General features: G+C 40.5%; 1 protein-coding gene across 1 annotated transcript in view; it reads left to right on the top strand.

Annotated features, from left to right (window-relative positions):
- The window catches only part of LOC126070909 (vomeronasal type-2 receptor 26-like), a 39,058-nt gene that overhangs the window by 13,675 nt on the left and 1,783 nt on the right, over nt 1-23,600 (top strand). Inside the window, exon 2 of the mRNA XM_049875241.1 lies at nt 1,989-2,073. Coding sequence (XP_049731198.1) covers nt 2,014-2,073 — 60 coding nt within the window. The 5' untranslated portion in view covers nt 1,989-2,013. The remainder of the gene's footprint in view (nt 1-1,988; nt 2,074-23,600) is intronic.

Below are 23,600 nucleotides of genomic sequence, written 5' to 3' on the forward strand. Positions count from 1 at the left end.
GTGGTCTTTGATCTTCATCAGTAGGGGTTTCAAGTCCTGTTCACTTTCAGCAAGCAAGGTTGTGTCATCTGGATTATGCAGGTTGTTAATGAGACTTCCTCCAATCCTAATGCTCTATTCTTCTTCCTGTAGTCCAGCTTCTGGTATTATTTGCTCAGCATAGAGATTGAATAGGTATGGTGAAAGGATACAACCCTGTCACACACCTTTTCTGACTTTAAACCATGAAGTATCCCCTTGTCCTGTTTGAATGACTGCCTCTTGATCTAATACAGGCTCTTCATAAGCAGTTAAGTGTTCTGGAATTCCCATTCTTCCAAATATTAGCCATAATTTGTTATGGTCCACACAGTTGAATGCCTTTGTGCAGTCTATAAAACACAGGTAGAAGTCTTTCTGGTATTCTCTGCTTTCAGGGAGGACCCATCTGACATCAGCAATAATATCCCATTTATAGGATCTCAGAGACAGAATCTGTCTAGATGAAAGTTATACCATTGAGGTAAATCCCACCTTGATTCAGTTCCAAAGTTCTGCAGACCTCAGTTGGTTGCTTGAATCATTATTGATTTGATGCCACCTAATAAGAACAAAACAAGGCTTTTGAAATAAAATTTTTATAAATGCTGAGGATAATTATTTAGGTCTTGATAATAAGGTGTCAATTTAATTTTTCATAATGGTAGTTATGGATCTTAAATATCTTCTTTGTTGTTGTTACCTGTATGGTGAATTGCATGTGAAATTGTTCACTACAGATTGGTAAACAAACACAGTTAAGCCCATGAGTACCTTGGTTACCGTAAGTCTGTGCATGCTGTGCTTACTAGTTATACTGTATATATTTATATATACTGGATATATGGTATATCTATGGTATTAAAACTTAATATTTGATATTGATTTGATATTGACTGTTGTCTCCAAGCTATTAATAAGTTATTCTATTATTTTATGGTTGCTTACTGTGTCCTAGCTTTTTGCTTTGTTTTTGATATACCAAAATAGGCTGGTCATGTGAGCTAATTTGATTATTGGCACCTTTGAAGGTCACATCGTGGCACCAGGTGGTTAGAACTATTATTAGGTATAAGAGCCCAGGAGTTAATTTACCTTTCCTGTATGGATTCAGCTCAGGTGTCCAGGTAGTCAGTCACGAAGTGTGTGGTTCATGCTCTCACGTACAGACCTAGATGGGCAGATTTTATTGGAGTAGGCACAGGCACCTGGCTGCAGTGTGGGGTCATGCACTAAGCAAGATAGGGGGCTGACAGCTGCCTCTGAGTGTGTGGGAGGAAAGCGTGTCCCTCTTCCCTAGAGCACGTAGGTGGGCAGGTTTTGTAGCTGGACTGTGGGTACCCAATGCTGTTGGCATTAGAACTGGAAGGCACAACTTATTCCTGGACCGTTGTCACAGGAGGCTAGCTGGTGTGTGTAGAGCCACTAGTCCTCAGGCCCCTGATGTGGGTAGGTGAGGACCATTCTTTTTTTTTAAAAATAATTTTTATGGTGCTTTAAGTGAAAATTTACAAATCAAGTCAGTCTCTCACACAAAAACCCATATACACCTTGCTACACACTCCCAGTTACTCTCCCCCTACTAAGACAGCCTGCTCTCTCCCTCCACTCTCTCTTTTCGTGTCCTTTTCACCAGCTTCTAACCCCCTCCACCCTCTCTTCTCCCCTCCAGGCAGGAGATGCCAACATAGTCTCAAGTGGAGGACCATTCTTAATGTCACAGATCTGCCATCCCACTTTATAGCTGATACAGCTGAAAATAGGCTTCAGGTATATATCCTGTTGTACTGTGGTAATGAGGGCCTATGCTGTTAAAATAGCTCATACAAGACTGCAGGAGTGAAAGGAATTCAAAGTCTGTGTACCCCTTATGCCTGTGCCTAGGCAAAGGGACCATGCTTTCCTTGAGTTCCGGGCTTAGGGGAGCTGGCAGATTATTTTTTTCATGTTAATTTGTTTCCTTTCCATAGATGGGAGAATGGCTCAGGGCGCACGATGGGTCCTACTTCTGGCCCAGGGGAGTTGGCAATCACCAGCAGAGCATGGAGGGTACAGGTAAATGGGAGAGAGGTTGTTCCCAAAGGGGGTGTTTTTTGAACCATGTGGTACGTTGGACTCATATACTTATCTTTTGCCTATTGGGTATCGCTTTTCACTGGCTCTGAAGGCTTGAGTAAACTCTCCACTGCTCAGTCTCTCCCGATGTGGAAAATGTGTCCCGAGGACCACTGCTTGCCTCACTGCACATGCCAGGTGATCCAGCCTGCAGGGTGCCAGTTCTGACCAGGTCAGGTCTGGCAACTCCTCATTGCTTCTGAGATGTCTCTCCCACCGCCTGCCACTCAGTCCAGTTCCTCAAGTTTACCTTTGACGTTCAGGGCTTCCGTTGTTGTTGTTAGGTGCCGTTGAGTTGGTTCCGACTCATAGCGACCCTGTGCACAACAGAACGAAACACTGCCCGGTCCTGCGCCATCCTTACAATCGTTGTTATGCTGGAGTTCGTTGCAGCCACTGTGTCAGTCCACCTTGTTGAGGGTCTTCCTCTTTCCTCTGACCCTGTACTCTGCCAAGCATGATGTCCTTCTCCAGGGACTGATACCTCCTGACAACATGTCCAAAGTATGTAAGACGCAGTCTCGCCATCCTTGCCTCTAAGGAGCATTCTGGCTGTACTTCCTCCAAGACAGATATGTTCGTACTTTTGGCGGTCCATGGTATATTCACTATCCTTCACCAACACCACAATTCAAAGGTGTTAATTCTTATTCAGTCTTCCTTATTCATTGTCTAGCTTTCACATGCATATGATGTGATTGAAAATACCATGGCTTGGGTCAGGCGCACCTTAGTCTTCAGGGTGACATCTTTGCTCTTCAACACTTTGAAGAGGTCCTTTGCATCAGATTTACCCACTGCAATGCATCTTTTGATTTCTTGACTGCTGCTTCCGTGGGTGTTGATTGTGGATCCAAGTAAAATGAAATCCTGGACAACTTCAATCTTTTCTCTGTTTATCATGATGTTGCTCATTGGTCCAGTTGTGAGGATTTTTGTTTTCTTTATGTTGAGGTGTAATCCATACTGAAGGCTGTGGTCTCTGCTCTTCATTAGTAAGTGCTTCAAGTCCTCTTCACTTTCAGCAAGCAAGGTTGTGTCATCTGCATAACGCAGGTTGTTAATGAGTCTTTCTCCAATCCTGATGTCCTGTTCTTCTTCATATAGTCCAGCTTCTTGGATTATTTGTTCAGCATACAGATTAAATAGGTATGGTGAAAGGATACAACCCTGACGCACACCTTTCCTGATTTTAAAGCGGTCAGTATCTCCTTGTTCTGTCCGAACAACTGCCTCTTGATCTATATAAAGGTTCCTCATGAGCACAATTAAATGTTCTGGGATCCCCATTCTTTGCAGTGTTATCCATAGTTTGTTATGATCCACACAGTCGAATGTCTTTGCATAGTCAGTAAAACACAGGTAAACATCCTTCTGGTATTCTCTGCTTTCAGCCAGGATCCATCTGACATCAATAATGATATCCCTGGTTCCACATCCTCTTCTGAAACCGGCCTGAATTTCTGGCAGTTCCCTGTCGACATACTGCTGTAGCCGTTTTTGAATGATCTTCAGCAAAATTTTGCTTGTATGTGATATTAACGATATTGTTCTATAACTTCCACATTCGGTTGGATCACCTTTCTTGGGAATAGGCATAAATATGGATCTTTCCAGTCAGTTGGCCAGGAAAAATGTCTTCCATATTTCTTGGCATAGACAAGTAAGCACGTCCAGCGCTGCATCTGTTTGTTGAAACATCTCAATTAATATTCCATCAATTCCCACAGTATGACAAACTGACAGACACATGGGGGCAGGGCTTCTAGATTGTCATATATAATCAACTCACTTGTTTTTGTTGGGTCTTTGGTGTAAGAGGGACCACAGGAAGTGTCTAACTACTCTGCCGTCTTGGCCCCATCTCTAGATCGTGTCTTAAGCCAATCTCTTTTGAAATATAAAAGAGAGAATGTAGCAGATAGACAGGGGGACCTCATACCACCAAGAAAGCAGTGCCAGGAACAGAGCGCATACTTTAGATCTGGGGCTCTGTGCGGAGAAGCTTCTTGACCATAGAATGATTGATGGCAAGGGCCTTCCTCCAGAGCAGACAGAGACAAAAAGCCTTCCCCTGGAGCTGATGCCCTAGATTTGTACCTGTAGCCTACTAAGCTGTGAGAAAATAACGTTCTCTTTGTTAAAACCACCCACTTGTGGTATTTCTGTCAGAGCAGCACTAGATGACTAAGGAAAACCCTGGTGGCCTAGTGGGGAAAAGCTGTGGCTGCTAACCAAAAGGTTGGCAGTTCAAATCCACTAGGGGCTCCTTGGAAACTCTATGGGGCAGCTCTACTGTATTCTAAAGGGTCGTTATGAGCCAGAATCAACTCAACAACAGTGGGTTTTGGTTTTAGTTAGATGACTAAGACAATTTCCCATAGGAAGAATCGGGTTCATATATGCTATAGTTATGTGTGTGTGTCTGTGTGTGTTTTAATCTGGGTTTAATTATTCATGAAACATTAGAGTGAGTACACTGAATGATTTAATGGATTGACTTTTTAAGTTTATATTTGATTATCCTCCATAAACCCAAAAAAAAAAAAACCAAAACAAACAAACCCATTGCCATCGATTCCCATTCATAGCAGCCCTACAGGACAGAGTAGAACTAACCCATAGAGTTTTCAAGGAGCACCTGGTGGATTTGAATTGCCGACCTTTTGGTTAGCAGGTGTAGCTCTTAACCACTACACCATCAAGGCTTCCCCCATAGACCATAAAAAATCTTAATTATTAATGGTCTAAGTCCTTATTATGCTTAGATACAATGTAAACACAAGAGGTTACAGATTTCAGCCATCTCTTTATAGATAGCATTCCCTTTCCCTCTTTTTTCTTCTCTCTTTTTTTTTTTTCCGGTAATTTGTCTTTCAAGAAATCATCATTGTTTTGTTTAGCTTCTGAAAGCAATAACAATGATTTCATCTAATCTTTCCACAGTTCATCAATTCTGGGCAATTCTACAGATAATTCTTCAAGAAATTATACTTTGTTCCTTTAAGATTTGAATAATAGTTGTATTAATTGATCTTATTCGAGCTAGGAACGTGAAGATGTTATTGTTGTTGTTGTTAGCTGCTACTTCATTGGCTCCAGGTCATCGCAACTTAATCTATAGCAGAACAAAATCTTCTCTAGTGCTATACGATATACATGATCTTTGATATGTTTGAGACCGTTGTTGAGAGTAATGTGTCAGTCCATCTCAGGGAGGCTTATCCTTGTTTTTACTGACCCTCTACTTTACCAACTGTGATGTTCTTTTCTAGCAATTGGTCTTTCCTAATGGCATGCCTAAAGTAATTGAGCCTAAGTCTCACCCTCCTCCCTTCTAAGGAACATTCTGGTTGTATTTCTTCTAAGATGGATTTGTTTGGTTTTCAGGCAGTCTGTGATATATTCAATGTTCTTTGCCAAAACCACAATTAAAAAACAAAAATGAAAATAGCCCCAGCAAAATATCACTATACTCCCCAAACTGGGCATCGTGGGGTTCAGGTGGAGGTGGGATCCCAAACAGGCCACAGAGTCACGAAGGAGACTTTTCCCAGAAGAAATGTAAGAGGTGATGGGGCTGAAGCAGCAAGCCATGGCAGAAAACACAAAGATATGATTGTTCTCAAATGTCTAGACAACAATTTGGTATATGACACAATCTAGAGGATCTGCATAGGTTAAAAAAAAAAGGGGGGTCTTGATGAGTACCCAAGTAGCCTAAACTATAGAGCAGCACTTGGTTGGTAGCACACTGGAGTCAAACTCTGTAGGGAGAAAATGGTGGTCCATTACACAGCTTTCACTGGAGGCTTAGTTGCATGAGTTGGAATAGAGTGGCCTGTGGGTAGCCTTTCCCCAGTTGAAGGGCAGGGGTAAGGCATTCTGCTTAGCTCATTTTCAGTCTCTAAAAATATTGGTGAAGTGCAGGAGGTGAACAAGGAGGATGACCTAAAGACCAGGAGGAGGAATACACTTCACTCAGGAATAAATTATTTCCACCTCTGCAATGCCACATCACTCAGACAAACCTAGAATGTTTTGAGTTATTATGTAGTTCACAGCATTGCTACCAAAGCAGTGTCCATCACCACTTCAAGTAATTAGAGAAGCTACCATTTAAGGACATGCGGGTCAACTTTGGTGGACTCAGTAATGCCCTTGATGGGAAATGTCCCACTGAAAGTAAGCCTTGTTGAGACATGGCCAGGCTGGCATGCTTAGGACAAGGAGATAAAGATGAGACTTAGAGGAGGATATCTTTTGATCTCTTTGACCTGATTAATCCAGAAACTTGGTCAGGTTTTTTCTGTTGCCCAACAACTGTCTCTCTCTCTCTGCTTGTTTCTCCTGAATAATTCCTTCCTGTACAACCTGTTTTCTCTCAGTAATGGCTCGTAATCCATCGACTACTCCCATCTTAGATTTGCCATCACATCAAGGCTTTCATGAACGAGTCCCAGTCCATCATTCATTCATTCAACAATGTTTGTTGATCACTGTTTTGGACACTAAGAGCCCTCATAGGGCAGTGATTAAGCAGTCAGCTTCCACAGGAAAGGTAGGTGGTTCAAAGCCAGCAGCCGCTCCATAGGGGAAAGATGTGGCAGCCTGCTTCCGTAAAGATTTATGGTTTTGGAAACCCTGTGGGGCATTTCTACTCTGTCCTACAGGGTCACTAGGAGTTGAAATCTACTTAAATGTGGTAGGGTTTTGTGTGTGTGTGTGTGTGTGTGTGTGTGTGTGTGTGTGTGTGTGTGTGTGTGTGTGTGTGTGTGTGTTGGACACCATGGTTATAGTGGTGATCTGGACACAGAACTGGTTCTAGCTTTTTTCGGAAACCAGAGTTCAGTGGAAGAGACTAATAATGAATGAAGTAAGATCCTCTTCTGTAGAAACAGGCACTATGGTGGTAAGAAACAGCATCCACTGGCATTTGCCAAAGACAACCTGTGATGTAAGACCATATTTATAAAGATAACTTGGTCTGATCATGAAAGAACTTAGTTTCATGGGGAAAATAAGTAGATAATCAAATCAATTCAGTACAGTATGATCGGTGATGTAATATCTGATGTTTTGAATAACGAGATGATAGAGCGCATGATTTTGCCTGGAATGGTGGTGTAGTTTCCTAGTGCTGCTTTAATGGAAATGCCACCAGTGAATGTTCTCAAAGAACAGAAACTTATTTTCTCACAGTTTAGGATGCTAGAAGTCTGAACTTAGGGCGTGAGCTCTAGAGGAAGGCTCTCTCTCTGTTGGTTCTAGGGGAAGATCCTTGTCTCTTTCAGCATCTGCCCCTGAATTCCTGAGTTCCTTGATGATCTTCACATGGTAGCTATTTTTCTCCCATTAATGCTTCCTTCTCTATGTGGCCCCTTATAACTCAGAAGTGATTGAATTTTGGACATACCCTACATCCAAATGGTCTCGTTAACATACAAGGAAAACTTTATTTACAAACAGGATTACATCCAAAAGATACAGGGGTTAGGAATCCAAGAGGTATTTTGGGAAGGAGGGAAGAGGAATAATTCAGTGAATGATAGATGAAGCCAGGGAAGTCTACAAAAATAAGGAGTCATTTGATCTGAGTTTTGAAGGAAGGTAGGAGTATTTACAGGCTTACAGAAGAAAAAATCTTACTCAAAGCAAATTAAATGATGACATGTGTCTGTATACACTGGTGCTTGCAAAACCACCCTGAAATCATCGTAAAATGAGCTTTGATCCCAGCTCAGCCACTTCTGACACCCTCTGAGGACATACAGTGTTGAACAATAAACAGTTGTGCTCTTATAGGAACCTATAGAATAAAAATGGGCAAAAATCAGCCATGGCTTTGAAACAATGACACATTTCAACTAGAAATCGATGTGCCCCATTGTAAATCTGGATGTACCATGAGAAGAATTTAATGAGTTGCATTGTCTGTTATAAGCATCTTCTGGAGACACTTTCCTTGAAATATAGGCTGTTCTTCCTCCTCTGCATCAGGCTTCCAGACTTGGAGTGCCAAAGAAAGAGTATTCACATGAAGAAACTGAGGGGAGGGAAAGTGGCATGAAAAGAGGAGAGAGATGTGGGTCAAGAGTAGGGTTCCTCTTAGTTGGGACATGTTAAACCAAGTAAAAAAAAATGAGGACATGGTGCCAGAATTATCAGGGAGCCCAGGTCAGTGGGCACAGCACTTGTCACCAGACTGAGGAAGAGGTAGGTCAATTTGGTGCAAGGGGCTGCCTCTGTTCTTCCCTGGGACATATGCTACTGCACTGTAATCATGACACCCCTTTCTGCCAGGAGGGTATGTGGACCTGTGAGTGTTGCTCTGACATGGTGGTGAGTGCTTTCTGTGGATGCACAGGTCATCACCATCAATGGTTTATGCCAAAGCATCAGGTGCAATTACGCTACAAGGCCAGTTGCTGATTAAAACACTGACTCCTTCTAACCCTGACAAATCCCTCAGAGATGTGTTCTGTCACAATCACCCCAGCTCCTTGCAGGGACATGCAGAGATTTGCAGAACCATCTGTCTCAGGATGAGGTGGTCCCCGAAGCCTTGTTGACCATAGAACCTGATGGAATCCTAGACGTTAAAGGAAAAGGAGAGTCACAAAACATGTTTTTCACCAGGTGTGTGTGTGGGGTACAGGTGCAGAGCCTCAGGGCAGGGTTATCCCCAGAGCTCCTGAAGGGGACTGAGTGAAGCAGGGAAAAGAAGGGGAGTTGAAGCTGCTGTGATCATTGTGTCAGGAGGGTGAAGTCTCAGCACCATGAAGCCCGTAGAAATCTCCCCTTTCTGTTCATAGCTTCTTCTAGCTATGCCCTTCTTCTGGGCCTCAGCCTGGCACATGTCTCCCTGTATTTCCACAGGATGAGGGAGGGACTATAGTGGGCTTATCCTGTGCCTACACAGGAAGAAATCTTCCCAGCCGAGGAATGAGTCTACCATCACCCCCAGCTCCTTGATCTCCTGGGCTCCCTTTAGAAAGAGGGCTGTGTCTTTAAGCAGGACAGACCCTGCCATGTCATTCTCTCTGGTGTATCTGATCCTATTTCTGCTGCATTTACCCACTGTATGCAGTCTGGATTATGCTGAGTGTTTTAGTTTCCCGAAGGCCAGTGTCTATAGTGATAGGGACCTGGTGCTGGGCGGGTTTTTACCCCTCTGCCTTTGGCAGGAGGACCAGAAATACATCGACTCTCTTTTTGGCTCGGGCCAAAAAACGAATGGAGATGTCCTCAGTAAGTTCATTGTTGTATGTGTGAGTGTGTACATGAGAGTGTGTGTGTAGGTGTATGTGATTGTGTGTTTCTCTTTCATCCCCCTGAGAGTTCTCTACCATAAGCACAAGAACTGCAGAAATACAAATCAATGAATTCTGAATGTTCCATCCCTTCTTTGTCCTTCTCCTTCCTTCCTTTTCCCATTTTCTTCCTACCCTCTTCAAGACAGAAGGGAGAAATTTATATCTGTCATAGCACAGTCCCCATTCACACTATTTCCATCAGCCTGAACCACGGTTATTTACTGAAGGGTTTGGATTGAAGTCTTTAATTTTTATGAACTCCAACATACTACCTTGTTTTCTTTGTGCGTTGTGCTTTCCTGCGGTACCAAGAAATCCAGAGTCACATGCTTTCTTCATGTAGTTTTATATTTTAGGTTGTGGTTTCTGCTTTATTATAAATTTTGAGTTAATATTTACGTGTACTGCAAGGTGTGGATCAAAGGTATTCTTGTCACATATAAATATTCAACTGTTGCAGCACCATACTGAAAAGACAATTTTTTCTCCCTCGATTCATCAGAAATAAGTTGTGTGGGTCTATTCTGGAATTTCTAATGTATTCCATTGGTCTGTATGTGTTTGTGAGAATATCACATCATCTTGATTATTCTATTTTTATTATTAGACTTGCAACTGGTTAGTAGTATTCCTCCTAATTTAATGTTCTTTTCAGCATCTCCTTGATTTTTGCTCCTTTCTATTTCTGTATGAACTTTAGAATGAACTTGTTGATTTACAAACACAGGTCTGCTGGGATTCTAACTGGGACTTCACACAGTTCAGAAATTGTTTGGGGGAATATTGACATCTTAATAATTTTGAGCCTTCCCAAACAGGAGCACAATGTATTTCCCCAGTTATTTAGATCTCTTTTAATTTCTTTCAGCAAAACTTTGTACTCTCTCATGTACATGTCTTGCACATCTTTTGCCAGTTTTATCCCTAAATATATTCTATGCTTATGATATTGTAAGTGGTGTTTTAAAATTTTATTTTATAATTGCTCTTCACTAGTGTGTAGAAATATAATTGATTTTTCTATGTTTTTTTTATGTTGCACTTACGTCCTACAACCTTGGTAAACTCACTAATTTGGCAGTGTTTTGCAGATTCCATCAGGTTTTCTACAAAGGTGATTATGTCATCTGTAAATAAACAGCTGTATTTTGCATCCCTTTCATTTATTTTTCCTTCCTTATTGCACTTTCTGGAGCCAACAGCAGATGTGGCATTCAGGAGGTGAGAACGGACATCCTTGTCTTTTTTTTTAAGTTAGGAGGAAAGCATTTGATCTTTCTACATTAAGTATTATGTAAGTGGTAGTTGTTTTTGTTTTTTTTTTTGTAGATCTCCTTTATCAAGTTTTTATCAAGTAGATTTTGTTTATCCTGGTACAGACTACCAGGAAACTCTGGTGGAATAGTTCTTAAGTGCTATGGCTGCTAACCCAAAGGTCGGCAGTTCAAATCCACCACACGCTCCTTGGAAACTCTATGGGGCAGTTCTACTGTGTCCTACAGGTTCGCTGTGAGTTGGAATTGACTGGAAGGCAACGAGTTTGGTTTGGCTTTTATCAAGTTGAGAAAGTTTCTTCTATTCTCACTTCACTGAGAGTTTTCCTATGTAATGCATATGAGATTTCCTAAAAGGCTTTTGGTGCATCTATTGAGATGATCAAGTGATTTTTCATTTTTGACATTGCTTAAAGGGAGAGTTTTGATAATTGACTTTCAAATGCTATATGACTTGTGAATGCTTGGTGAAAAATGCCATTGGCCCATAATGTACTATCCTTTTCAAACATCATGGGACTCAGTCTCTTGAAAAATTCAATGAGAATTTGGGAATGCATGTTTACTGGAGATTTTTATTTGTAGTTTTCTTTTCTTGTAATGTTTTATCTGGTTTGGTATCAGGGTAATGTTAGTTTAGCCAAATGACTGGGAAATAAGAGATTTTGTGGGACTGGTTTTAGCTCTACTTTAAATATGTGCCAGATTTCACACAAAAAAACAATTATAGACTTTCTATCTTTCTTCCAAGACTGAATTTTGAAATAAATATTATTTATCATAAGTTTTTTTTTTCTTTTTAATACCAAATTGGAATCCATTAGCTCACATATTACACGGAATGACTGCATCTAGATTTGTAAGCTTATGGGACAAAAAGCATTCATTTTCTCATTGCTCTTGTCCAAATTGGTGTGAAGGCTATTTGGGTCCTCCACTTTATTTTCTGGTATAAATTTTATAAATTACTCTGCATGTATTCTAAAGCTTATTGAATGCCACTCAGAACGAAATATTTAACTGAGGCTTTGCGTTTTATGTAGACAATTAACTTACAAATTTAACTTCTTTAATGTCTATGAGATCTTCAGGTTTTCCATGAGCCTTGTGTTGGGTTAGGAAATTAACATCTAACAGATTAAATTCAGCAAAAAATGAATTAAACAAGTTAACTTTAAAGCTGTCATGAAATCTTATAAATGTCTAAATAGCAAAAAAAGAAAAATCACTATCTTAATAAAAAATTGAGAAGAAATAAGCAAAAATTTTAAACAAAAAATTTAATCGACCTCTTCTATAGTAAAAAAAAAAAAGTAGGACAGTTCAAATAGGAGAAATGAAGTCCTGATACATGCTACCACATGGGTAAACCTTGAAAGCATTATTCTGAGTGAAATAAGTCATTCACAAAAGGAGAAATAATGTATGATCTCACATATATGAAATATCTAGGAAAGGTATGTATATACAGACCAGAGTTTATTAGTCACTACTAAAAAAAAAACTACTAGAGGTGGAAAAAAAAAAATAAGAGGTGGAAGGAGGAGGAAATACGGAGTCATTGCTTAGGGGGCACTGAGCTTCTGTTAAGGATGATGAAAAAACTGAAACTAGGTAGTGCTGATGGCTACACAACATCATGATGAACATAATGTACATGTAAAAAAGGTTAAAATGTAAAATATTTTGCTTTATATATACTTCCAAAACCAAATAAAACCCATTGCTGTCGCGTGGATTCCGACTCATAGCAACCGTATAGGACAGAGTAGAACTGCTCTATAGAGCCTCCAAGGAGTGGCTGGTAGATTCAAACTGTTGACCTTTTGGTTAGTAGCCATAGGTTTTATGCACTGTGCCACCAGGACTTATATGAGTTGATTCTGAATCATAGCAACCCTATAGGACAGAGTAGAACTGCCCCATATGGTTTCAAGGAGCGCCTGGGGAATTCAAACTGCCGACCTTTAGGTTAACAGCTGTAGCTCTTAGCCACTTTGTTACCAGCGTTTCTATATGTATACTTACCATCATTTAAAAAATTAATAATATGAGTGCTCTAAATAGCATAATTAGTGTGGTTGATCTTTTTGACATATATGTCATATATCCTCTATATAATATGTATGAATTCTTGTTTCGAGAGTACATGGCACAGCAACAAAATCTGGCCATATGTTTAGACAACAGAAGAAAGCCTCAAAAATCAAAAGTAGAAATAATTCAAGCAAATTACCTCAGTAAAACATAATAATGTAAATTTTAAAGAGGATAGATCACCAAAATTTAGGAACCTTTTAAAAATACCTCCTGAATCTTTGTAAAATAATTAGTTCGAAAAACTGCACAGAAAATTACAATATTGGTAACATTTAAAAACACCTAAAGCACTGATTTAAGGGAATATTTGGCGAAAAATAATATACCACTTAAAGGAATTAGTAAAAAAAAACTAAATCAAGCTTATAATCGTAGAAACTAGAAAAAAGTGCAAAAGAAAAGACAATTAGGACTAAAGAGAAAACATTAATTTTTTAGGAAATAAAAAAATCTTAGAGCTATTAAAAACTCTAAGAGCTTATATCTTTAGCTACCAAATTAATGGGGGGAGAAGAAGCCTGAAATATATAATGAGAAATTATACAGGAGAAATAAAAGCAGGTAGAGTATTTTTTTTTTTTTTTTTAGAGAAATAAATGTAAGTTTAAAGAAAACTTGCAGGGAGCATTTTGCTAAAGCCCTTGGAAATAAACTTGAAAACCTGAATGACCTGCTTATTTTTCAAGGACAATATCATTTATCAAAGCTGGCGCCCTAAAAGTTGACATATTAATGAGCACAGAAGACACTTGAGAAAACTCCTTAAAAATGCCTCAGGTGACAGACTGAGCCCAGCACAACTAGATGGTGCTCAACTACTGCCACTGACTGCTCTGATAGAGATCACAATAGAGAGTCCTGCACAGAGCTGGGGAAAAATGTTGAAAGAAATTCTAACTCACAAAAAAAGAGCAGACTTATTGGTCTGATGGAGACTGGAGAAACCCCCAGAGTATGGCTCCCAGAGAACCTTTTAACTCAGTACTGAAGTCACTCTTGAGGTTCACCCTTCAGCCAGAGATTAGACAGGCTCATAAAAAAAAACAAAATAAGTGTAGCTGAACCATGTATGTGAGACTAAATGAGTTCACCAGCCCATGAACAAGGGCAAGAAAGAAGGAGAGGAAAGGAAATCTGGATGAATGGAAATGGGGAATCCAAGGTCAAGAAGGGAAAGTGGTGATACGTCATGGGGTTGCCAACCAAGGTCACAAAACAATGTGTATATTAAATGTGTAATGAGAACTAATTTGTTCTGTGAGGCTTCATTTAAAACACAATAAAAAAATAAAATGCCTCAGGTGAAAATGACAAAAGAGAGTAATCCCAGTAAATGTTCGAAAACAAATTGTACTGGTGTAATTTAAACTGGTCCAAGGCTTTATAAAAAGGCATGATTACCATTTGACACAGCTTTTTGCACTGTGGGGGCTTTTGTGTTGCTGTGATGCTGGAAGCTATGCCACTGGTATTGAAATACCAGCAGGGTCACTCATGGTGGACACGTTTCAGTGGAGATTCCGGAATAAGACAGAATAGGAAGAAGAACCCGGCAGTCTATTTCCAAAAAGAATTAGCCAGTGAAAACCTTATGAATAGCACTGGAAAACTGTATGATATACTGCCAGAAGATGAGCCCCTCAGGTTGGAAGACACTCAAAATACAACTGGGAAGAGCTGCCTCCTCACCCTAGAGTTGACCTTAATGATGTGGCTGGAGGCAAGCTTTTAGGACCTTCATTTGCTGATGTGGCATGACGCAAAATGAGAAGAAACAGCTGCAAATGTCCATTAATATTTGGAACCTAGAAGTACGAAGTATGAATTTAGGAAAATTGGAAATCATCAGAAATGAAATGGAATGCCTAAACATTGGTATCCTAGGCATTAGTGAGCTGAAGTGGCCTGGTACTGGTCATTTAGAATCAGACAATCATATGGTCTACTATGCAGGGAACAATGACTTGAAGAGAAATGGCATTACATTCATCGTCAAAAAGAACATTTCAGGATCTGTCCTGTAGTACAATGCTGTCAGTGATAGGATAATATTCACACACCTACAAGGAAGACCAGTTAATATGACTATTATCCAAATTTACGCACCAACCACTAAGGCGAAAGATGAAGAAATTGAAGATTTTTACCAGCTTTTGCAGTCTGAAATTGAATGAACATGCAATCAGGATGCACTGATAATTACTGGTGTTTGGAATGCGAAAGCTGGAAACAAAGAAGAAGGATAGGTAGCTGGAAAATATGGTCTTGTTGACAGAAACAATGCTGGACATCACATAATTGAATTTAACAAGACCAGCGACTTCATTGCAGATACCTTTTTTCACCAACATAACTGGCAACTATACACTTGGACCTCACCAGATAGAATACACAGGAATCAAATAGACTGTATCTGTGGGAAGACGATGGAAAAGCTCAATATCATCAGTCAGAAAAAGGCAAGGGGCTGACTTCGGATCAGACCATCAATTACTTATATGCAAGTTCAAGCTGAAACTGAAGGAAATTAGAACAAGTCCATGACAGCCAAAGTATGATCTTCAGTATATCACACCTGAATTTAGAGCCATCGTGAATAGATTTGATGCGTTGAACACTAATAACTGAAGACCAGACAAGTTGTGGAATGACATCAAGGACATCATACATGAAAAGCAAGAGGCCATTAAAAAGACAGGAGTGAAAGAAAAAATCTAAATGGATGACAGAAGAGACTCTGAAACTTGGTCTTGAACGCCAAGTAGCTAAAGCAAAAGGAAGAAATGATGAAGTAAAAGAGCTGAATGAAAGATTTCAAAGTGCGGATCAAGAAGACAAAGTAAAGTATTATGATGACATGTGCAAAGAGCTGGAGATAGAAAACCAAAAGGGAAGAACATGCTCAGGATTTCTAGTGCTGAAAGAACTGAAGAAAGAATTCAAGCCTCCTATTGCAATACTGAAGGATTCTATGGGAAAATATTAAATGACACAAGAAGCATCAAAAGAAGATAGAAGGATTACACAGAATCAGTATATGAAAAAGAATTGATCAACTGTGAATCATTTCAGGAGGTAACATTTGATCAGGAACCAATGTCACTGAAGGAAGAAATCCAAATTGCACTGAAGGCATTGACGAAAAACAAGCAGCGCTGGAAGTGCTCACTCTCCTATGCCAAGACAGTTGGAAGACAGGTACCCAGCCAACTGACTGGAACAGATCCATATTTATGCCTATTCCCAAGAAAAGTGATCCAACTGAATGTGGAAATTATGGAACAATATCATTAATATCACATGCAGACAAAGTTTTGTGGAAGATTATTCAAAAGCAGCTGCAGCAGTGTGTCAACGGGGAACTGCCAGAAATTCGATTCAGATTTAGAAGAGGACATGGGTCCTGCTGAAAGCAGAGAATACCAGAAATATGTTTACCTGTTTTTTATTGACAACGGAAAGGTATTCGACTGTGGATTATAACAAATTATGGATAACGTTGCAGAGGATGGGAATTATGGAACACTTAACTGTTGTCATGATGAATCTGCACATTGATCAAGAGGCAAGTGTTGAAACAGAACAAGGGGATAGTGCATGGTTTAGAGTCAAGAAAGGTGAGCTTCAGGGTTGCATCTTTTATCATACATATTCAGCCTGTATGGTGAGCAAATAATCTGAGAAACTGGAATACATGAAGAAGAACAAAGGGTCAGCAGTTCGAATCTACGAGGTGCTCCTTATATATCAAGAATGGAGGAAGGCTCGTTAATAGTTTAAAGTCAGGAAAGGTGAACATCAGGACTGTATCCTTTTACCATACCTATCCAATCTGTATGCTGAGTAAATACTCTGAGAAACTGGACTATATGAAGAAGAATGGGACATCAGGAATGGAGGAAGATTCATTAACAATCTGCATTATGCAGATGACACAACCTTGCTTGCTGAAAGTGAAGAGGACTTGAAGTACTTACTGGTAAAGATCAAGGACCACAGCCTTCAGTATGGATTACACTTCAACAAAAAGACAACAAAAATCCTCACAACTGGACCAAAAAGCAGCTTCATGTTAAACAGGGAAAAGATTCAGGTTGTCAAGGATTTCATTTTACTTGTATCCACAACCAACACCGTGGAAATAGCATTCAAGAAATTGAAAGAGGGATTGCGATGGGCAAATCTGCTGCAAAAGACCTCTTTAAAGTGTTGAGAAGCAAAGATGTCACCTCGAGGCCTAAAGTGTGCCTGACCCAAGCCATGGTTTTTCAGTCTTCTCGTATGCATTTGAAAGCTGGACAATGCATACCAAAAACAAAAAAAAACAACCCTGGTGCCGTCGAGTCGATTCCGACTCATAGCGACCCTATAGGACAGAGTAGATCTGCCCCATAGAGTTTCCAAGGAGCACCTCGTAGATTCGAACTGCTGACCCTTTGTTTAAAGCCGTAGCACTTAACCACTATGCCACCAGGTTTTCCGGACAATGCATAAGAAAGACTAAAGAAGAATTGATACCTTGAATTGTGGTGTTGGAGAAGAATATCGGCTATTCCAAGGGCTGCAAAAGAAGGAACAAATCTATCTTGGAAGAAGTACAACCAGAATGCTCCTTAGAAGCAAGGATGGCGAGACTACGTTTCATATACTTCGGGCACATTGTCAGGAGGGATCAGTCCCTCGTGAAGGACATCATGCTTGGTAAAGTAGAGGGTCAGTCAAAAAGAGGAAGATGGTTAATGAGATGGATTGACACAGTGGCTGCAACAATGGGCTCAAGCAAAGCAACGATTATGAGGTTGCACAGGACTAAGCAGTGTTGCATTCTGTTGTGCATAGGGCTGGTATGAGTTGGAATCCGCTGGACAGCATCTAACAACAACAACCATTTGACTTCCAGCTCCAGTAAACCTAAGTTATGTTTTGTGATATACCCAAGCCTTTCCAAAAGGGTTTATGAAGGTAAGTGTGCACGACTTACTCAGGTCCCTAGCAGAGAACATCTTGCCTTTTTCCGTGCATTGAGGCACCTCCCATTTAAGTTGTTAGGTGTAGTCGAGTCAGTTCTGGCCCACAGCTACTGCATCTACTACAGAATGAAACACTGCCTGGTGCTGTGCCATCCTCACCATCGTTGCTATGCTTGGGCCCATTGTTGTAGCCACTGTGTCCGGTCCATCTCCTTGAGGGTCTTCCTCTTTTTCCCTGACCCGCTTCTACCAAACATCATGTCCTTCTCTGGGAACTGCTCCCTTCTGACAACGTGTTCAAAGTGTGTGAGACTGTAGTCTCAGCATCCTTGATTCTAAGGAGCATTCTGGTTGTACTTCTTCTTCCAAGACAGATTTGTTCGCCATTTTGGCAGTCCATGGTATATTCAATATTCTTCACCAAAACCGCAATTCAAAGGCATCAATTCTTCTTTGGGCTTCCTTAGTCATTGTCCAGTTCTCACATGCATATGAGAAGACTGAAAGCACCGTGGCTGGGGTCAGGTGCACCTTAGTCCTCAAGGTGACATCTTTGCTCTTCAATACATCTTTTGACTTCTTGACTGCTGCTTCCACGGCTGCTGGTTGTGGATCCAAGTAACATGAAATCCTTGACAACCTTAATCTTTTCTCCGTTTATCGTGATGCTGCTTATTGGTCCAGTTGTGAGGTTTTTTTTTTTTAATTTTGAGGCGTAATCTGTACTGAAGGCTGTGGTCTTTCATCTCCATCAATAAGTGCTTCAAGTCCTCTTCACTTTCAGCAAGCAAGGTTGTGTCATCTGCATAATGCAGGTTGTTAGTGAGTCTTTCTCTAATCCTGATGCCCCATTCTTCTTCATGTAGTCCATCTTCTCAGATTATTTGCTCAGCATACAGGTTAAATAGGTGTGGTTAAAGGATACAACCTTGACGCACACCTTTCGTGACTTTAAACCATGCAGTATACCCTCGTTCTTTTTGAAAAACTGCCTCTTGGTTCTTGTACAGCTTCCTCATGAGCACAATTAAGTGTTCTGGAATTCTTATTCTCTGCAACGGTATCCATAATTTGTTATGATCCACACACTTGAGTGAATTAGCATAGGCAATAAAACCCAGGTAAACATATTTCCTGTATTCTCTTCTACCAGTCAGGATCCACCCGACATCAGCAATAATATTCCGTTGATAGGACCTCAGTAAAATAATCTGCTTGGATGAAAGCTATACCATTGAGGTAAATCCTACCTCAATTTTGCCCCGAAGCCCTGCAAATCTCAGTTAGTTGCTTGGCTCATCACTGACTTGATTCCACCTAGCAACAACAAAACAAGTCTTTTGAAATAAAATTATTAGGGATGCTAAGGAAATTTATTTAGGTCTTGATTATAATTTGTCAATTTAATTTTTTATAATTGTAACTACTGATCCTAAATATTTTCTCTGTTCTTTGGTCATAAACTTCTTTGTTTTTGTTGTTGTTAGGTGCTGTCCAGTCGGTTCCGACTCATAGCGACCCTATGCACAATTGAAACGCTGCCTGGTCCTGAGCCATCCATAAAATCGTTGTTATACTTAAGCTCATAGTTGCAGCCACTGTGTCAGTCCACCTCGTTGAGGGTCTTCCTCTTTTCTGCTGACCGTGTACTCTGCCAAGCATGATGTCCTTCTCCAGGGACTGATCCCTCCTGACAACGTGTCCAAAATATGTAAGACACAGCCTTGCCATCCTTGCTTCTAAGGAGCATTCTGGTTGTACTTACTCTAAGACAGATTTGTTCATTCTTTTGACAGTCCATGGTATATTCACTATTCTTCACCACCGCCACAATTCAAAGGCATCAATTCTTCTTCAGTCTTCCTTATTCATTGCCCAGCTTTCACATGCATATGACGTGATTGAAAATACCATGGCTTGGGTCAGGCGCACCTTAGTCTTCAAGGTGACATCTTTGCTCTTCAACATTTTAAAGAGGTCCTTTGCATCAGATTTACCCAATGCAATGCGTCTTCTGATTTCTTGACTGCTGCTTCCATGGCTTTTGATAGTGGAGCCAAGTAAAATGAAATCCTTGACAACTTCGATCTTTTCTCCATTTATCATGATGTTGCTCATTGGTCCATTTGTGAGGATTTTTGTTTTCTTTATGTTGAGGTGTAATCCATACTGAAGGCTGTGGTCTTTGATCTTCATTAGTAAGTGCTTCAAGTTCTCTTCACTTTCGGCAAGCAAGGTTGTGTCATCTGCGTAACGCTAGTTGTTAATGAGTCTCCCTCTAATTCTGAAGCCCTATTCTTCTTCATGTAGTCCAGCTTCTCAGATTATTTGCTCAGCATACAGATGGAATAGGTATGGTGAAAGGATACAATGCTGATGCACACCTTTCCTGCCTTTAAACCAATCAGTATTCCCTTGTTCTGTCCGAACAACTGCCTCTTGATCTATGTAAAGGTTCCTCATGAGCACAATCAAGTGTTCTGGAATTCCCATTCTTCACAGTGTTATCCATAATTTGTTACGGTCCACACAGCCTAATGCCTTTGCATAGTAAATAAAATAACAGGTAAACATCCTTCTGGTATTCTCTGCTTTCAGCCAGAATCCACCTGACATCAGCAATGATATCCCTGGTTCCACATCCTCTTCTGAAACCGGCCTGAATTTCTGGCAGTTCCCTGTCGATATACTGCTGTAGCTGTTTTTGAATGATCTTCAGCAAAATTTTGCTTGCGTTTGATATTAATGATATTGTTCTATAACTTCCACATTCAGTTGGGTCACCTTTCTTGGGAATAGGCATAAATATGGATCTCTTCAAGTCAGTTGGCCGGGAAGCTGTCTTCCATATTTCTTGGCATAGACAAGAAAGCACCTCCAGCGCTGCATCTGTTTGTTGAAACATCCCGATTGATATTCCATCAATTCCTGGAGCCTTGTTTTTTGCCAGCACCTTCAGAGCGGCTTGGACTTCTTCCTTCAGTGCCATCGGTTCCTGATCATATGCTGCCTCTTGAAATGGTTGAACATCGACTAATTTTTTTTTTGATGTAATGACTCTGTATTCCTTCCATCTTCTTTTGATGCCTCTTGCGTTGTTTAATATTTTCCCCATAGAACCCTTCACTATTGCAACTCAAGGGTTGAAATTTTCTTCAGTTCTTTCAGCTAGAGAAATGCTGCATGTGTTCTTCCCTTTTGGTTTTGCATCTCAAGCTCTTTGCACGTGTCATTATAATACTTCACTTTGTCTTCTCGAGACCCCCTTTGAAATCTTCTGTTCATTTCTTTTACTTCATCAATTCAAGAATAAGCTTCAAAGTCTCCTCTGACGTCCATCTTGGTGTTTTCTTTCTTTTCAATGACCTGTTGGTTTCTTCAAGGATAATGTCCTTGATGTCATTCCACAACTCACCTGGTCTTCAGTCACTAGCGTTCAGTGCGTCGAATCTATTCTTGAGATGGTCTCTAAATTCAGGTGGGTTATATTCAAGGTCATATTTTGACTTTTGTGGACTTGCTCCGGTTTTCTTCAGTTTCAGCTTGAACTTGCACATGAGCTATTGATGGTCTGTTCTACAGTTGGCCCCTGGCCTTGTCCTGACTGATGATATTGACCTTTCCATCATCTCTTTCCAAAGATGTAGTCAGTCTGATTCCTGTGTGTTCCATCTGGTGAGGTCCATGTGCATAGTCACCATTATGTTGGTGAAAGAAGGTATTTGCAATGAAGAAGTCGTTGGTCTTGCAAAATTCTATCATTTGGTCTCCGGCATTGTTTCTATCACCAAGGCAGTATTTTCCAACTACTGATCCTTCTTCTTTGTTTCCTACTTTTGCAATCCAATCACCAGTAATTATCAATGCATCTTGATTGCATATTTGATCAATTTCAGACTGCAGCAGCTGATAAAAATCTTCTGTTTCTTCATCTTTGGCCCTAGTGGTTGGTGCATAAATGTGAATAATAATCGTATTAACTGATCTTCCTTTTAGGCCTATGGATATTATCCTATCACTGACTGTGTTGTACTTCAGGATAGATCTTGAAATGTTCTTTTTGGCAATGAATGCAACACCATTCCTGTTCAAATTGACATTTCCAGCATAGTAGACTATATGATTGTCCAATTCAAAAAGGCCGGCCAATACCAGTCCATTTCAGCTCACTAATGCCTAAGATATTGATATTTTTGCATTCCATTTGATTTTTGCCAATTTTCAATTTTCCTAGATTCTTACTTCGTACATTCCAGGTTCTGATTACTAATGGATTTTTGCAGCTGTTTCTTCTCATTTTGAGTCGTGCCACATCAGCAAATGAACATCCGAAAGCTTGACTCCATCCATGTCATTAAGGTCGACTCTACTTTGAGGAGGCAGCTCTTCCCCAGCCATCTCTGAGTGCCTTCCAACCCGGGGGGCTCATCTTCCAGCACTTTATCAGACAATGCTCCACTGCTTTTCATAAGGTTTTCACTGGGTAATGCTTTTCAGAAGTAGACTGCTGGGTCCTTCTTCCTAGTCTGTCTTAGTCTGGAAGCTCAGCTGAAACCTGTCCTCCATGGGTGACCCTGCTGGTATCTCAATACCGATGGCATAGCTTCCAGCATCACAGCAACACACAATCCCCCACAGTACAACAAACTGATAGACATGTGTTATTGTTAGGTATGGTGAAATCCATGTGAAATTGTTCACTACAGTTTAGTAAGTAAACCCAGCTAAACGCATGTGTACCTTGCTTACTGTAAGCCCGTGCTTACTGGTCATGCTGTATGTACTTATATATACTGGATATGCATTATATCTAGGGTATAAAAACTTAATTGAGAGTGAGATTAGAAAAAATTCTAGAAAATGTCTCCTTGTGGTGCAATAAAGGAACTAAAGAAACAAAGGAGAAAAACAGAGTTCTAAAATATTATTTTTCCTTGGCTTGGCTTAAAGTTACTCCTGAATAATTATGACTTGATCATTCTCCCTTATGATGTCCACTCTTTTTAGGTTGTTCCCAAAAAACTACCAGTTTGTTCTGGTCTTTCACTTTGCCATTGAGGAGATCAACAAGAACCCCTACCTGCTCCCCAACCTGTCCTTGGGTTTTGATCTCTACAATGCCATTCCTAGGGAGCACAGAACCTTAGAGAGTGCCCTGTTTTGGCTCTCGGGAGGGAGGCAGATTCTCCCTAATCACAACTGCCGGAGAGAGAGCAAATCTGTCGCTAGCATTATGGAAAGCAAATCAGCATTTTCTGCAGAGATTGGAACACTGTGGGAGCTCTACAAAAGCCCACAGGTCAGTGGATTGTGAGCTCTGGAAACATAAGATCAGGTTGTGTCAACGGCATTCCCTCCTGTCTGATCAAGGGAAAGGAGGAAGGAGGGTTTATGGATTCCTTGACTGTTGTACACAAATTCCAATGAATTCTGAGGATTGTGAGCTTATAACTTGTGCCATGAAGGAGGATGAAGGAAGGGGAAGGAGCAGTGCTGTGTATCCTTTGAAGCTCAGCCCAGATTACAGCTCAGGACCAATACATCCATGCCAACTTCTGGAAGTATAATCTGCTGACATTGAACAGATAGCTGTGTGCTTTGTCGAAAATGCCCCAGGCAGGGAACTTCCCCAACCAGGATAAAACTCTTCTCAGGGGACAGATAATTGATGTGGGGGTAAGGCCTGGCCCTGTAGTTTGAATATGGGATATTAATAAAGTCCCCAACAATCAGTTGAGATGCAGATGCAGCTTTCTTATGGTTCAGCTTCTCCCTCTGTCCAATCCTGCTTTTCTCATGTGCCCAAA

The sequence above is a fragment of the Elephas maximus genome, chromosome 3 (assembly GCF_024166365.1).
Source record: "Elephas maximus indicus isolate mEleMax1 chromosome 3, mEleMax1 primary haplotype, whole genome shotgun sequence".
In the NCBI taxonomy this organism is placed as follows: Eukaryota; Metazoa; Chordata; class Mammalia; order Proboscidea; family Elephantidae; genus Elephas; species Elephas maximus.